Source organism: Squalius cephalus (assembly GCF_949319135.1).
Source record: "Squalius cephalus genome assembly, chromosome: 2".
Taxonomy (NCBI): domain Eukaryota; kingdom Metazoa; phylum Chordata; class Actinopteri; order Cypriniformes; family Leuciscidae; genus Squalius; species Squalius cephalus.
The window spans coordinates 10,227,902-10,246,045 of NC_137123.1; the positions used below are offsets into that span (position 1 = coordinate 10,227,902).

General features: G+C 35.9%; 2 protein-coding genes across 2 annotated transcripts in view; both read left to right on the forward strand.

Annotated features, from left to right (window-relative positions):
• The window catches only part of LOC307152024 (hemicentin-1-like), a 258,180-nt gene that overhangs the window by 74,179 nt on the left and 165,857 nt on the right, over positions 1 to 18,144 (forward strand). The window lies entirely within an intron of this gene.
• The window catches only part of LOC307152193 (B-cell receptor CD22-like), a 30,548-nt gene continuing 16,913 nt past the window's right edge, over positions 4,510 to 18,144 (forward strand). The window contains exons 1-2 of the mRNA XM_079860612.1: positions 4,510 to 4,761; positions 4,844 to 5,101. Of these exons, the coding sequence (XP_079716738.1) occupies positions 4,551 to 4,761; positions 4,844 to 5,101 (469 nt within the window). The 5' untranslated portion in view covers positions 4,510 to 4,550. The remainder of the gene's footprint in view (positions 4,762 to 4,843; positions 5,102 to 18,144) is intronic.

Sequence of the window (18,144 nt, forward strand, 5' to 3'; positions counted from 1 at the left end):
GAATTTTTTATATAATATAAAGAATTTCTTAAAAGTTGTTTTTAAAAAAAAAACATTATTTTAGGCACACACAGATGTCAAGATTCAGTCTATGCATCTCAACAATGGTGAGGATCAGAATATTCAATTAGGAAAAGTAAATTACATAGACAATTCAGATCATAATTTATTCATACCGCAATGCATGATGGGAGCCATTAATGAGTTGTGATTGGTGGCAGCCACTGCAACATGCTTTATTATTGTCACCATTGTTGAGATTCACAGGCTGATTATTGATGTCTGTGTTTTAAATGAATTTAACTGAATGTCTTTTGATCAGAACAATGTTTATTAAAATTTTTGAATTATAAGTACTGATAATCATAGGCTGAAAAACCACTAAACTGCTGCTAACAAGTTAAACCAAACTATCTCAATAAGTTTCCTTTTTAGATCACAGCATGATTATGTCAAAACATAACCAACACTATAAGATAACATTTTACTTTGTTCATTTAACTGTTATAAATCAATAACAGCAGACAAACAACAGTAAATATTAAAGTAAACATATAATGGTCTAGAGCCCAACTAAAGCAAACACCCATCACCTTAATGGTAACTTACAATTTGTGTAAGTTACCATTAAGTTACCATACTTTTGTGTAAGTTACCATTGATTTACTACTAATCAAGGAACCGGCTTTACTGACGAGATGCGCATAACAATATCGCGATTTAAATCGCCCAGCCCTACATTACACATTGTTGCACTTATTACCAGTTTGACTTTATTTCTGTCATACATCGACAAAAGTTCTTGAGATTCAATAGAAGTTAGACGGTAATGGTTTATGGAATTTTTCGTTTCACCATTTTTTTTCGTCACCATTGTGGTGGTCAGTGCTTGCTTTAGTTGGGCTCTTGACCCTTTTCATTTTTTAATGTTAGTTTTTATCTGACTGTTTCTACATTGTGTTTATAAAGCATACTTGTTACTGCGAGAGAAAACAAACTGCTCACAATATGTTTTGATGATAATGACATTATCATCATGTAGTGACCTGATTCCATGATGCTATTCAGAGTCTAAATCTTTGACTATATGCTTGATGTCTTGTTTTAGTATTGGTGATTGTAGCTCTGAGATTCTACAGTTTGAGATCCAACAGCAATATGAAAAATTTTGAAAATACTTTGTGCACAAAAACTATTGTGTTTAAACACACAGACATCAAGAATCAGCATATGAGTCTCAACAATGGTGACAATAAACAAACTAGTGACAAACAGATAAACTCTGAACATCACAAAACAAGCTACTAAAGTCAGACAAAACAATAGAAAATAAAAGCAAACAGAAAAAAAAAAAAAAAACAATGAAATTTACAGGAAAATTCAGCTGCATAATTTATTCATTTTGCAATGCATGATGTGAGCCATTGATGTGTTCTTATTGGTGGCTCCCATCATGCACTGCAACATGAAGCATTTGTGTGATGGTCACCATTGTTGAGATTCATATGTAGATTCTTGATGTCTGTGTATGATTTTAAAATCTTCAGATTATTAAATCATTGCTGAAAGTAGCTACTGTAGTGAAAAATTAATAAAACATTTGTATAATCAGTTTATAATGCTGGGTGAGATCAGTGAATCAGGTCCCTAGTAATTTCATCATCTAAACACAACCAGGGCTGCTTTTCCAAAAACATCTTGAGCCTAACTTGATTGCAGACCAACTGCATCAAATGGTCTGTACGATCAAATTAGGCTTGCGATGCTTTCAGGAAACACAGCCAAAGTCACAGTTTCTCTTGCCACAACAAATGTGCTTTATAAACACAGAGTTGGAGCAGACAGAGAAATACTAATGTTAAAAAGGAAAGGGTCAAGAGCCCAACTAAAGCAAACACTGACCACCATAATCGTGACCTGAAACGAAAAATTCCACAAAATATTACCGTCTAAACTTCTGTTGAATCTCAAGAACTTTTGTAGATGTATGACAGAAATAAAGTCAAACTAGTAATAATAAGCGCAATAATGTGTAATGGCTCGAAGTCAGTTGGTGTTTATCTTTTTTCTGTTATTGTTTTTTCTCTTTCCTTCAATGATTCTACTTATTATCCTCAGGTGTCACCACTAATGGCCAATCATAACTAAATTAATCACTTAATTATCTCATTAACTTCAACACTGCTTCAGTGTTAATTTTAACACCCTGTAGTGTGGACACATATGTACACTGAGGAGTGTTAATTTAACACTGGGGATTTTACTGTGTACTTTTATGTTTTTAATTAATTTATAAAGCCACTGCAAACTTTATCGTTACATATTACATTGTTATATTATAATGCCATCATATTCTGGGCAGGCAATTAGCTTACTTCACTGTAAATAGAAAAGTCTAGCAAAGACTGCTAAATACCTGTAAGTATTGTGGTATTCCACTGTGTTTCTCACCGACACGCCCCAACTCGTAAAGATCGGGCCTTAAAGAAAATTCCGAGCTTCCCACTCGTTCGGGATACGAAAATACGATCTTTACGAGATGACTTGAACACACAACAACGAGTAGGCACGCTTTCCCAGTGTTATCCAATATCCTCACTGTGTGGGAACAAGTAGGAACAGCAGTGATTGACTTCTCTGTGTAAAGCCCTCTCCTTCTCCGAGGGTGCGAGGGATCAGGCGGTTTACACGAGGAGCTGCAAGACAGTGTTTGTGGCGTTTTTCTTAGGGATCCCAATTCATCAATCACTGACGTAACTCATAGTGATGACTGAATGGGAACGTCTAGGTTACTAATGTAACTCCTGTTCCCTGAAGGAGGGAAGGGAGAAGTTACGTCCCTTTGCCACAATCCCTGTGTTCACGCTGAGCAACGAGCACCACTACAGGGGGTGGAACTGAGCCATGAGGAAAGGAAACGAGGAAACACAAATAAGAAATGAGAAGCGCTCTATTTGTATATTGGAATATTCTTGATCACTGTTGCATCACTTTAAAGCGTCAACAGCTGTGATCAAGGGATCTGCCCTTATGTTGTTAAAGTTTGGTTATTTAAGAAATTCATACATAATAAAGATAACGCGATATGCCCTGTTGATATATGTTTGATATAATTAATTAAAACTGCAAAGGTTATGGAGAGAATTGAGATGTCCTTCAAGATGCTGAGTTTGATCAGTTTCTGGGTCACAGGCTGGAGGACGGAGGAGCGAGGAAACGAGGAAACGAGGAAGCATCAATTTGAGTATTGAGAAGCACCCATAAACTTTCCCTCGATTCCTCCGTCTTCATTTTCTTTACTTGCAACCTTCCCTCACATCCTACAGGGGGATGTGTTTTAGCCTTAAACAGTGAAAAATTAAACTGGGATGTTTGCTGAAATTGTCCAATAATAACCAACTGCAGCCTTTCCTAGAATATTTTCCACCAGCCATCTCTGATAAATACTTTTACCTGACATCTGTAGATCCTCCAGTGAAACCTGTGATCTCCATCAGTCCATCTGGTGTAATAGTGGAGGGAGATTCAGTGACTCTGAACTGCATCAGTGACTCAAACCCTCCTGCAGAAATCAGCTGGATTAAAGGAGGAACGATTGTAGGATCTCGAAGAATCTTCAACATCTCAAATATCAGCTCTGATGACAGTGGAGAATACAAGTGCAAGTCCATCAATAAACATGGAGAGAAATACTCTGATGCTGTGACTTTAAACATCATGTGTGAGTTAATGATGGTTCAGTAACTGTGATCAACAAATTAGTGGATTAACAAATGCAAAACATGAGTATAGAGTTTATTTTGTCCTTTTCAGACTCACCCAGGAAAGTCTCAGTGTCCATCAGTCCATCTGGTGTAATAATGGAGGGAGATTCAGTGACTCTGAACTGCATCAGTGACTCAAACCCTCCTGCAGAAATCAGCTGGATTAAAGGAAGAAGGAATATTTTGCAATCTGGTGAAACCTATAGCATCACTAATATTAAGTCTGAGGCCAGCGGAGACTATCATTGCTCTGCTAGAAATAAACATGGATCTCAGACTTCTGCTGCTGTGAATGTGAATATCATGTGTAAGTCTGCCTTTATTTTTGAATCAGTTCTTTGTGCAATAATTTCTCACTGCATGTCATTTTACACTTTTTGTCTTTACAGATCCTCCCAGGAGCGTCTCAGTGTTCATCAGTCCATCTGGTGTAATAGTGGAGGGAGATTCAGTGACTCTGAACTGCATCAGTGACTCAAACCCTCCTGCTCTGAACATTACGTGGTTTAAAGGAGAAACGTTTGTAAGATCTGGAAGAATCTTTAGCATCTCATATGTCAGCTCTAATTACAGTGGAGAATACAAGTGCAAGTCCATCAATAAACATGGAGAGAAATACTCTGATGCTGTGACTTTAAACGTCATGTGTGAGTTAATGATGGTTCAGTAACTGTGATCAACAAATTAGTGGATAAACAAATGCAAAACATGAGTATAGAGTTTATTTTGTCCTTTTCAGACTCACCCAGGAAAGTCTCAGTGTCCATCAGTCCATCTGGTGTAATAATGGAGGGAGATTCAGTGACTCTGAACTGCATCAGTGACTCAAACCCTCCTGCAGAAATCAGCTGGATTAAAGGAAGAAGGAATATTTTGCAATCTGGTGAAACCTATAGCATCACTAATATTAAGTCTGAGGCCAGCGGAGACTATCATTGCTCTGCTAGAAATAAACATGGATCTCAGACTTCTGCTGCTGTGAATGTGAATATCATGTGTAAGTCTGCCTTTATTTTTGAATCAGTTCTTTGTGCAATAATTTCTCACTGCATGTCATTTTACACTTTTTGTCTTTACAGATCCTCCCAGGAGCGTCTCAGTGTTCATCAGTCCATCTGGTGTAATAGTGGAGGGAGATTCAGTGACTCTGAACTGCATCAGTGACTCAAACCCTCCTGCTCTGAACTTCAGCTGGTTTAAAGGAGGAACGATTGTAGGATCTGGAAGAATCTACAACATCTCAAATATCAGCTCTGATGACAGTGGAGATTACAAGTGCAAGTTCATCAATGAACATGGATGGAAATACTCTGATGCTGTGACTTTAAACGTCATGAGTGAGTTAAAGCACTGAAAAAAGTGAAACATCAGTGCAATTCATTCAAAATATATATTTACATTGATCCAATGGAAAATTGTGATTTTCAGTTTATACTTTCTGTTTTCACTTTGCCTCAAAGTAAGTGTTACGCCCTCTATCACTGAAAAAAAAAGATACTTTGGATTAACTTAAAACAATTGATGTAATTTGTTACAGCAATTTTTTTTTAGATTTTCTCAAATTGTGTTTATGATTTAGTTAAAACCATAAATTTTTATTTGATGTCAAACCAAAATTTTATTTTTTTCCAACTCAACGGTTTACCTTAACCCAAAGTACACAGCAAAAACTCCAGTGTTAAATTAACACTCAAGAGTGTTAAAGTTAATGAGATAATTAAGTGATTAATTTAGTGATGATTGACCATTATTGAAGACACCTGATGTTAACAAGCAGAATCACTGAAGGAGAAAATCACAAATTGTAAGTTACCATTATGGTGATCGATGTTCACTTTAGTTGGGCTCTTGACCCTTATATGTTTACTTTAAATTTTGTTTGGCTGCTGTATCTGAGTTATAACTGACAGATGAACAAAGAAAAAACGTGCTCTGATGGTGTTGGTTATATTATGACAATCATCATTTGAACTTGATCGCTGAACTCATTAAGACCCTTATTTCTGACGTAGATTTATGTTGTTGATCACAGAATAACTGTGGTTCTGCATAAATATCCAGAATTTTAGATATAATACAAAGGATTTCTTAAAAGTTATTTTGAAAAAAAAAGTCTTTTTTTAAGGCACTCACAGACGTCAAGATTCAGTCAATGCATCTCAACAATGGTGACGAGCAGAATATTCAATTAGGGAAAGTAAATTACATAGACAATTCAGATCATAATTTATTCATACCGCAATGCATGATGGGAGCCATTAATGAGTTGTGATTGGTGGCAGCCACTGCAACATGCTTTATTATTAGGCTTGTTTGAGATGAGCAAAATCTGCGCAGAACCGATCACCGGTGATCAGCGCGAGATGCATGCCGGTTAGAAATGTGTCCGACTGCGGTCCGCCTGGCTCTGATGTCATGCTGACGTATGTCAAAAATCTCTCGCGAGCGCAAGGCACACCTGTCGGATTCTGCAGTCGAGCGCAGTTGCTCTCCACCGACTGCGCTGATCAAAAGCATGATGGGAAACGACTTGCTGACGACACAGCTTAATGCTCATTGGTTTAAACAACCGTGATGTATTGTTCGCTTTTAAAATGTTTGATTGTAAAACTCTAATATCATGTTTTATGTGTATATGTTATGTGTGAATATTCCCAAACTATCTGACAGTGCGATCTCTTTGGGTTATGCAATTTAATTTTTATAAAATAATAATAATAAAAAAAAAAACCCACATATGTCTGTATTAAAGAAAAAAAATATTGATAAACATTTATTTGGAATGGAATTAAAAAACAAGTAGGCTACTTTGGGTGTCTTGCTAATTTTATTTATTTTCATATAAAAGCAACAGAACTTGGATTAGGCCTACATCCAGTTTATTAGCAACACTGTGCACGAGCGTGAATCCCGCGATATCCATCTTTGATCTCGCAGGTGTCAGATCCAGTACGAGAAGAGAGATCTGTCCGGCTTGCCTGCGCTTTTTTCACTCCTCCTCTCACTGCAGCCGCCTACTCTCGCATACATTTCAGGCGAGGCAAGGCGCATCTCAAACAAGCCTATTGTCACCATTGTTGAGATTCACAGGCTGATTATTGATGTCTGTGTTTCTAAATAAATTCATTTGAAAGTGTTTTGATCAGAACAATGTTTATTAAATATTTTGGATTATATGAAAAATACTGAAAATCATATGCTGTAGAATCACAGAGCTGCTGTAATCAACATCTTAAACCAAACTATCTCAATAAGTTTCATTTTTTGGATCACAACATGATTATGTCAAAACATAACCAACACCATCAGATCACAACGTCCCTTTGTTCACCTGACTGATATAAATCAATAACAGCAGACAAGCAAAATTTCAAGTGAACATATATGGATCAAGAGCCCAACTAAAGCAAACACCCATCACCATAATGGTAACTTACAATTTGTGATTTTCTCCTTCAGTGATTCTGCTTGTTAACATCAGGTGTCTTCAATAATGCTCAATCATCACTAAATTAATCACTTAATTATCTCATTAACTTTAACACTCTTGAGTTGAGTTGAGTTGAGTTGAGTTGGAAAAAATTAAAATTTTGGTTTGACATTAAATCAAAATTCATGGTTTTAACTAAATCATAAATACAATTTGAGAAAATCTAAAAAAAATTAGCTGTAACAAATTACATCAATTTTTTTAAGTTAATCCAAAGTATCATTTTTTTCAGTGAGGGATAGTTCACCCAAAAATGAAAATGATGTCATAAATTACTCACTCACGTGTCGTTTCAAACCCGTAAGACATTCGTTCATCTTTGGAACACAAATGAAGATATTTTGTTTTGAAATTGAATGGCTCAGGGGCGGCTCCATTGACAGCTATTTAATTAACACTTTTGAGGCCAAGAAAGGCACTAAATACATCGTTAAAATGGTCCATGTGACTACAGTGGTTCAACCTTAATTTTATTAAGCGACGAGAATACTTATTGTGCACCAAAAAAAAAAAAAAAAAAAAAAAAAAAAAGACTTTATTCAACAATTTCGTCTTATCTCAAATGTTAAAGTGTTTACTTAAAATATGAGTGTTAAATGAACACTGAAGAGTGTTAAAGTAATGAGATAATTAAGTGATTAACTGAGTGACTATTATTGAAGACACCTGATGTTAACAAGCAAATTCACTGAAAGAGAAAATCTCAATTTTAAGATACCATTATGATTTTCTTTAGTTGGCCCTTAAAGGGGTCGTAGAATGAGAATTCAAATGTTCCTTGATCCTTTGACAGTTAAAAGTTTGTATACAATAAAAATACCCTGTAAGTTTCAAAACTCAAAACTTTCTTGTTATTCCAAAAACTGCTTTTATTGAAACCAAGGCCAGCAAACGACAGGATCTAAAAAGTGGAGACTTGTGACGTCACATGGCAGCTTTGGCCCCGCCCACTGGAGCGTTAGTGGACAGTGACATGAGAACGAGAAAAGATCGATACAGGATCAATACCATTACCTTCCAAACGATCCTAATGCTAGGATAGTGTTTTTTTTTCCCAACAATGTGAATGTCTCATGCAGCAGTGCATTATTTGTTTGCATTCGGTGTATTTCACTGTGGATTATTTGGCAAATTTTGACGCAGGCTTTGCAAAAAGACTTTTACAATATGGATCTGCCAGCAACGCCACAAATATCTAAGTAGTCATGTTTATTCTAATGCCTGATCTGTGATCAGTGATTTCTGATGTAATTATTCAAGTTTATCTCTCAAAATATTGTTCAATACTGTTTATGCATCAGTAAATCAAGCCAGTGACTAAACAATCAACTTCATGTTGTTTCTCTTAGTAGGATGAAAATAATCGTATTTAAACTGTGATTAAATTATATAAAGAAAACGATCAAAGAACGCTCCCTTTCCAATTACCCAAGCTGTCAATCACACAGCGCAGACACTTACTGAAACTTGTTGAAATCAATCATCACAAAATCATGACGCTGTTACAATGTACAGTACACCGAAGCTCTTATTGTATTTACAATGTGTTTGCATTGTTATTTGGCGAAAGCCAGAGGTGTAAAGTCCAGGTTCAGAAAGTAAAAGACCTCCTCAGTATTTTGTTCCAATAACCTGGATTTGCTAATTCAGCCAGGAGAGAGAACTAATTAGTGAAATCAGCTGCTGAGTTCATGGGTGAAATAAACATATGGCAGGACTTTTACTTTCTGACCCCTGGACTTTGTGAGAGTGCTGAAATTGCATTGCAATGATAAGATCTTTTCATATGCGATCAACAGACTGTCTGTCCTCTTCTCAATGCTCATCACTGCAACCTTTTATGCGATGGGAATAGATCATTATGATCAATACTGTTCACGATTCCTTAATCTCAAAAGCGGTAATAGTAAAAACATATTAAAAGTAGGGCTGTGCGATATATATCGTGAGATTGTTATGCGCATCTCGTCAGTAAAGCCGGTTCCTTGATTAGTAGTAAATCGCCATCACCTGCTTTCAGATGGAGCGGCATTTACTACAAAGAGCCATAGTTAACTGACAAGCTGAGCCATATCGCATTAATATCGCGGACGTATCGCCAGCGATACTTAATGCGATATGGCTCAGCTTGTCAGTTAACTACGGCTCTTTGTACACAGCAAAAACTCCAGTGTTAAATTAACACTCCTGGGAGAGTATGAGTCCACACTCAAGAGTGTTTAAGTTAATGAGATAATTAAGTGATTAATTTAGTGATGATTGAACATTATTGAAGACACCTGATGTTAACAAGCAGAATCACTGAAGGAGAAAATCACAAATTGTAAGTTACCATTAAGGTGATGGGTGTTTGCTTTAGTTGGGCTCTAGACCATTATATGTTCACTTTAGATTTTATTTGGCTGCTGTATCTGAGTTATAACTGACAGATAAACAAAGAAAAAAAAAGTGATCTGATGGTGTTGGTTATATTATGACAATCATCATTTGAACTTGATCACTGAACTCATTAAAATCCTTCTTTCTGACTTCGATTTATGTTGTTGGTTAGTGAATCTGCATAAATGCCCAGCATTTTTGATATAATATAAAGGATTTCTTAAAAGTTGCTTAAAAAAAAAATCATTCTTTTAGGCACACACAGATGTCAAGATTCAGTCTATGCATCTCAACAATGGTGAGGAGCAGAATATTCAATTAGGAAAAGTAAATTACATAGACAATTCAGATCATAATTTATTCATACCGCAATGCATGATGGGAGCCATTAATGAGTTGTGATTGGTGGCAGCCACTGCAACATGCTTTATTATTGTCACCATTGTTGAGATTCACAGGCTGATTATTGATGTCTGTGTTTTAAATGAATTTATCTGAATGTCTTTTGATCAGAACAATGTTTATTAAATATTTAGAATTATAAGTAAAGTACTGATAATCATAGGCTGAAGAATCACTAAACTGCTGCTAACAAGTTAAACCAAACTATCTCAATAAGTTTCCTTTTTCAGATCACAGCATGATTATGTCAAAACACAACCAACACTATAAGATAACATTTTACTTTGTTCATTAAACTGTTATAAATCAATAACAGCAGACAAACAACAGTAAATATTAAAGTAAACATATAATGGGCTAGAGCCCAACTAAAGCAAACACCCATCACCTTAATGGTAACTTACAATTTGTGATTTTCTTCTTCAGTGATTCTGCTTGTTAACATCAGGTGTCTTCAATAATGCTCAATCATCACTAAATTAATCACTTAATTATCTCCTCAGCCCTAAATGCCGCTCCATCTGAAAGCAGGTGATGGCGATTTACTACTAATCAAGGAACCGGCTTTACTGACGAGATGCGCATAACAATCTCACGATATATATCGCACAGCCCTAATTAAAAGTTTTACAGAGAGTTCCACATGTAATACTAGCTATTTCATCTGCAAACATGTCAGCGAATCACAGCAGTGGGCATTTACACTGAAGTCTCACAGCAGACACGGCCCTTCAAACAGAGCATTCAAATCAGAGGCTAAAATCAGGCTTGGAAAAATGCCTTTTATTAATAAATTATGACAATTTGTAATGTTAAAATCATACTAACTTTATAAGGGCACCCCAGGAAACATTATAAAATAATAAAATTAATCCAGTCCATGACCCCTTTAAATTATTAACATTAGACTTAGTTTGGCTGCTGTATCTGAGTTATAACAGCCAGATGAACAAAGAAAAAAGATCAGGTGGTGTTGGTTATGTTTTGTCATAATCATCATATGACCTGAATCACTGAACTCATTTAGAGTCTAATCTCTGAGTTAAAATTATATTCTAATGGCAAAAACTGGAGCTTTGATAATTATATTGAACGATTATCCAAATTAAAAAATATATATAGGCTGTACTTTTTAGAAGCACATTTGTCTATCACAGCATGCTGCTTTAAGTCAGACAGTCTGAGAAACTGAAATGCTTCTCTTGCCTTACATTCATCATTATTTATTCGACAGACCCACTTATCCCCTTTTTCCTGTTCAGCCTTTTATCTGGAAAGCCACTTGCATTTAAAGTGCGGACGTGAGCTTGACATGTTTTTAAAAAGCCGTGCAGGTTTACAGCGTGTGTTCTCGAAACCCTGTCGCCATGGAAACAAAGCTGCTTAAATGCAATCATGCGAATATGAGCTTCTCTAATACTTATTATGAAATTGATTTCTTAATGTTTGCCATTCGTATTCAACACACTGCAAAATCCTTTTATGTATTTATTCAAATATGTGTGGGCCTATGTAAAATACGGGAAAATCACATCCCCTATTGATTTGATATGGGACAAATCATGTTACCCGAAATTGAACTGAACCTGTAAATACGGGATGATTCCATATTTTACAGGAAGGATGGAAACCCTGAGCCACAAATGAGCCATAAGTGGCCCAAATAACCAGCCCTTACTGCCCAAGAATAAAATTTAACAGTGGTATCCACTCTCAGCCATCATTAAACCAGATCAATACCAGTCTTTATAGGATCCATCTATACACAGCAAAATCCCCAATGTTAAATTAACACTCCTCAGTGTTTATATGTGTCCACTCTACAGGGTGTTAAAAATTAACACTGAAGCAGTGTTGAAGTTAATGAGATAATTAAGTTAACACTGAAGCAGTGTTGAAGTTAATGCGATAATTAAGTGATTAATTAAGTGATGATTGGCCATTAGTGGTGACACCTGATGATAACAAGCAGACTCACTGAAGGAAAGAGAAACAAGAACAGAAAAAAGAGAAACACAAGATCTACTGACTTCGAGCCATTATTGCACTTATTATTTTACCAGTTTGACTTTATTTTTTGCTTTTTGACTTTCTCAGTTTGTGTAAATCTACTTATGGTTCAGAGTATTTATTTTTTCCCACAATAATTTCCCACATGTCTAGTACAATTATGTGTTTTTGTTTTATTAATACAGTATATACTTTTTTCTTGATATACCCCGAAAGAATGGAAGTGAAATGTGACAACATGCCCCATAGGTGGGGTACATTGTAACATGTGCAGGGGCACATTGTAACATAACATATGGCAGCTTAAAATGTTATCTGATATAATAAAAAAAATATACAAAACAAACTAAAATATTTTCTAAATAAAATACAATTAAAAAACCTTTTCATATAAAATAATGGCAATTTTTAATAATTAAATATAAACTCATTTTTGAGTTTTGACTACGAACACAGGAAAACACAGCTATACAACATAGTTCAAAACAAATAAATAATTAGTAATTTCTGAACATTGACTCTCAGTCTTTATTCACCTTTTTCTCACGTTTTCTCAATAAAATTAATAAAAGTATAGAATATAATAGCATATTTCTAATAGGGGCACATTGTAACGCAGTGTTACAACATGCCCCCGCCTGCACAACTGGGATTTAAACCCTGCTAGTGTCTTCTGCTAGTTAGCGAAGCATTAAAGAACTATCTCAACTGTTAAATAACATCTTGGAGATTAAAATAATATCATATTTGTCTTATTTTAAATAAACACAAAAAATAGAGATGAAAAATTAACTTAAGTAAGAAATTTACTTTTGCTATGGTTTAATAAATGTCTATGGATATCTTACAAAAAAATAATAATTTTGGCGGATTTTTTTTTTTCTATATAGTGTTGATATGGCAACTAGTAAATAAACAAAGTTTCGTCATCCAAGCATGTGCGGAAGTATTTAAAACAAGCGTGTTACAACTAACCCCGCGTTAGGTTGTGCCCCGCGCTCCCCTATACAACTGTGCATGGAACATTCCAAAATGGCTATTAACTTTTTAGATATAACCATTTCTACTGGTAAAGATGGGAAGCTCCATACTACTGTGTATCGTAAAACAACAGATAGGAACACTATGTTAAAGGCATAATAGTCTAAAAATAGTCCCCAGCTCGGTAGACTATAGGGTCGACTATTTTCAGGCACTGCGTAATATCATTACGCCTGCTGGACCCATGGTACGGCAGCAAAGTTTCTTGATTATTACACAGGAATGAGAGTATAGTTCCTAGCCATATCAGCCTAGAAAATCGCAACTTTTCATTTCCATCGGTCTTCGTACATGATGTAACAACAGAAGAGTCAAGTTTTAAATAGGAAAAATATCTAAACTCTTTGGTCATTTTTTTTTTTGAGAGAGATGCTAATGGTCTTGTCCGATCCTATGCTAAGCTATGCTAAAAGTGGTACTGCCAGACCCGGAGTTCAGCTGAATGGATTCGAAAACGGTAAAACTCAACTGTTTAACTCTGGGGGAGTTGTAAAATGAGCCTATTTCCAAAAAAAGTGGAGTATCCCTTTAAAAGCAGATAGCTTCCATCCAAATTGGCTAAAAAACAATATACCTTTTGGCCAGTTCCAACTTCTTAGACGTATTTGTGATACTGATAATGAATATGAAGTGCAAGTCTAATCGATTTTTAGAAAGGGGCTATCACACAGAAATTGTACCTAATGCTTACCTACCTAATGTACCTAATGCCCAGACCTAATTCCTAGATCAGAGCTATTCCAGAAGAAGAAAAAACGATCCTGTTTACAAAATCAGGCCTATTTTGTGACAGAGTATAGCTCTTTGGCCAATCCCATAAAAATGATTATACACTCACATTGGAATCTTATCAAGAGTGATCCTGTTCTTAGAGAAGTTTTTTCTGCATCTCCAAAAATTAGTTTCAAGAGGGCTGCAACACTACGAGATAGGCTAGTACCTAGTCATCTTCCGGCCAAAAAACAGATGCAAAGAATTCTGTAATTTCAAGACACATAAGATGTACAACATAAAAGCATTCATTAATTGCAAAACTACTTTTGTGGTATACAGGTTATCATGCAAATGTGGATGCTTTTATGTAGACCGGACCAAGAGATGTATCAAAGACAGACTATCGGAGCATAAAAATGCCACTAGAAAAGCTATTTTAGATTATCCTATGGCAAAACACTTCCAAAATGTGCACAATAGTAATCCAGAAGGCCTAATGGTTGAGGGTTTAGAAACGATTAAAAAGAGTATTTGGGGTGGTGACCAATTAAAATTACTTATACAGACAGAAACATTCTATATATATGAGCTACAGGCCACAGTATACCCTCGGTTGAATGAAGAAATAGACTTCAGTCCTTTTTTGTGATATATGCTTTTTGTGTCTAGCCTACTTTTGTCTTTCATCATCATAATTATTTTTTTTTTTTTCGTCTTTGGATTCAATTAGTACGGAGCCCGGGAAGTCACCTGTGGGAGAAAAAAAAAAAATCCGTGGCGACGGTTTTGCAATCCGTCCGCTCAGTTTATAAACCGTACTCACGAATTCTCAAACTGTTCCCTCGGTTTAACAAATCGTGCCCATGGGTTAATAAACCGGACCCACGAGTTTCTAATCCGCGCTCTCAGATTTGTAAACCGTGCCTTCAGTTTTTGCAATCTCTACCCACAAATTCATAAACCGTGCCCACGCTTTCGCAATCCGTTCCCACAGGTTTGTAAACTGTACTCACGGATTTGTGGCTCGCCCTCGTTTTAGAAGAACACCAGGAGACCGTTGTTAATGAATCATATTTTATATTGTTTTATTAAATATGAAGTGGAACACATCGAATTGCGTCTGCATGTTTAAAGTGATTCTCAATTGTAGCGGGTATGGGGTGGAATAGAGGCTACTATTTAATATGAATGACGTGCATCAAAATCTTTGGTTTATTTGTAATAATCTTAGCACTTCATTAGTATTGTCTAACCAGCAGAGGTGGGTAATCCAGGGGCCAAAGAGTAAAAGTCCTGCCATATGTTTATTCCACCCATAAACTCAGTCAGCTGATTTCACTAATTAGTTCTCTCTCCTGTCTGAATTAGCAAATCCAGGTGATTGGAACAAAATACTGAGGAGGACTTTTACTTTCTGAACCTGGACTTTACACATCTGCATAGCAATGCCACATGTCAGCCAAGAGTAAAGAAATAAACCAGAACTGGACCTTATCATAGCCAAAATAATCTGTGTATATTAAATATGGAGTAATTTCAGCCACAGCCTCAGATGAAATCAACTGAAGAGAAAAGAAGACATTAAATCTGTGAAGATCTCAGCAGAGGAGGATTAAACAACTCCACAAACAGCATTACCAGCTTCACTTATTACTAACCAGACTGTCTTTATTTCTGGCAGACGTCTACAGAAGTTTTTATTGAGAATTAACAGAGGTTTAACTCTAATGTGTTTCATTTAAAATCACCATAAGAGTGATTAGTGTTTCCATTAGTTGGGCTCTTAACTCTTATTATACCTTTTGTCTTTTTTGGCTGTTGTGACAGTGTGTTAGTCAAACACATTTGCAGCAGCAAAGAAAGCTAAAGTGAAATGAGGTCAGGTGATGATGGTCACTTGTTGATGGTTTTATAGTCATCATGAAATAGACTGATTCACTGAGGTTTTTATAATCTAACAAATATGTTGTTCCATTAATATTTTCACGTCACAAACCCTGTGTTACTGCAGCATGAGATCCAGAAATATAACGATCGGTTTAAATCTTTTAACAAACATGAAATTTAAAAATTAGCTTTTGCTGACACACACAGATATCACCAATCAGCGTATGAATCTCAACAATGGTGACAATCACACATATTTAGATAAACAGATTAATTCAGAACATCACTGAAAAGCTACTAATTCACAAAAAACCAACAGCAAAAAATAAAAGCAAATATTTAGAATCAAACAAAATTATAGGTCAATTCAGCTGCATAATTTATTCATGTTGCAATGCATGCTGGGAGTTTTGTACTATGCTGGTACCCAGCATGCATTGCAGCAAAGTACTTTTGATTGTCACCATTGTTGAGATTCATACGCTGATTGTTGATGTCTGTGTGTGTCATATTAAACTGACTTTTTTTGTGCTCATGTCTGTTAAAGTCTTCTAACTTACTGTTATAATATTGCTGGATCTAATGCTGCAGTAACACAGGGTTTGTGTTGTGAAAAAAATATTAATGTGACAACATAATTGTTAGATTCAAAAGACATCAGTGAATCAGTCTATTTCATGATGATTATAAAACCATTAACAGGTAACCATCATCACCTGATCTCATTTCACTTTAGCTTTCTTTGCAGCTGCAAATGTGTTTGACAAACACACTGTCACAGCGGCCAAAAGAAGTCAAAAGATATAATAAGAGTTAAGAGCCCAACTAATCGAAACACTATTCACTCTTATGGTGATTTCAAATGAAACACAGAGTTAAACCTCTGTTAATTCTCAATAAGAGCTTGTGTAGACGTCTGACAGAAATAAAGTCAGTCTGGTTAGTAATAAGTGAAGCTGGTAATGCTGTTTGTGGAGTTGTTTAATCCTCCTCTGCTGAGATCTTCACAGATTTAATGTCTTCTTTTCTCTTCAGTTGATTTCATCTGAGGCTGTGGCTGAAATTACTCCATATTTAATATACACAGATTTTTTTGGCTACGATAAGGTCAAGTTCTGGTTTATTTCTTTACTCTTGGCTGACATGTGGCATTGCTATGCAGAGGTGTAAAGTCCAGGTTCAGAAAGTAAAAGTCCTCCTCAGTATTTTGTTCCAATCACCTGGATTTGCTAATTCAGCAGGAGAGAGAACTAATTAGTGAAATCAGCTGACTGAGTTTATGGGTGGAATAAACATATGGCAAGGACTTTTACTCTTTGGCCCTGGATTACCCACCTCTGTCGACAAGGACAGTGCTGCTATAATCCATTAGGTAAACTTAACTCAGAAATTATACTCTCAATGAGTTCAGTGATTCAGGCCAACTAATGATTATGTTAAAACACAACCAACATTTGCTCTTTGTTCATCTGGCTGTTATAACCGAATTACAGCAGCCAAACAAAATCTAAAATAAAAAAAAAGTAAGGGTCAAGAGTCCAACTAAACTAAACACTGATCACCATAATGGTGACCAATAAAAAATAATTTTCTCCTTCAGTGATTCTGCTTATTAACATCAGATGTCTTCAATAATGCTCAATCATCACTAAATTAATCAATTAATCACTTAATTATCTCATTAACTTTAACACTGCTTCAGTGTTAATTATAACACTCTGAGTGTGGACTCATATAAAGACTGAACACTGAGCAGTGTTAATTTAACACTGGGGATTTTGCTGTGTAATATGCAGGTTAGACAATAATAATAAAGTGCTAATATTATCACAAATAAACAAAATATTTTAATGCACGTCATTCATATACCCGCTACAATTGCGAATCACTTTAAACATGCAGACGCAAGACAATCTGATTCCACTTAATATTCAATAAAACAATATAAAATATGATTCGTTAACAGCGGTCTCCTGGTGTTCTTCTAAAACGAGGGCGAGCCACAAATCCGTGAGTACAGTTTACAAACCCGTGGGAACGGATTGCGAAAGCGTGGGCACAGTTTATGAATTTGTGGGTACAGATTGCAAAAACTGAAGGAACGGTTTACAAATCTGAGAGCGCGGATTAGAAACTCGTGGGTATATAAACTGAGCGGACGGATTACAAAACCGTCGCCACGGATTGTTTTTTTTTCCCAGAGGTGACTTCCCGGGCTCCGTAATTTGCAATGAAGCCACCTAGTGGACTTTCTCTGTGTATGTATGTATTATGTCACTCTAATTAGCACACAAAAAAGAGGAAATTGTTTGATTGGAAAGCACATCCTGAAGAAGGCTGTTTGTACCGCTACGCGTGGGTTGCTTTTTCCCCCCGATGTCTTTTCAATTTTCTACTATGATATAGCCAGTTAAATAAAGGCTTTTAAAATAATTTTGAAGAAGAGCGCCTTGGATC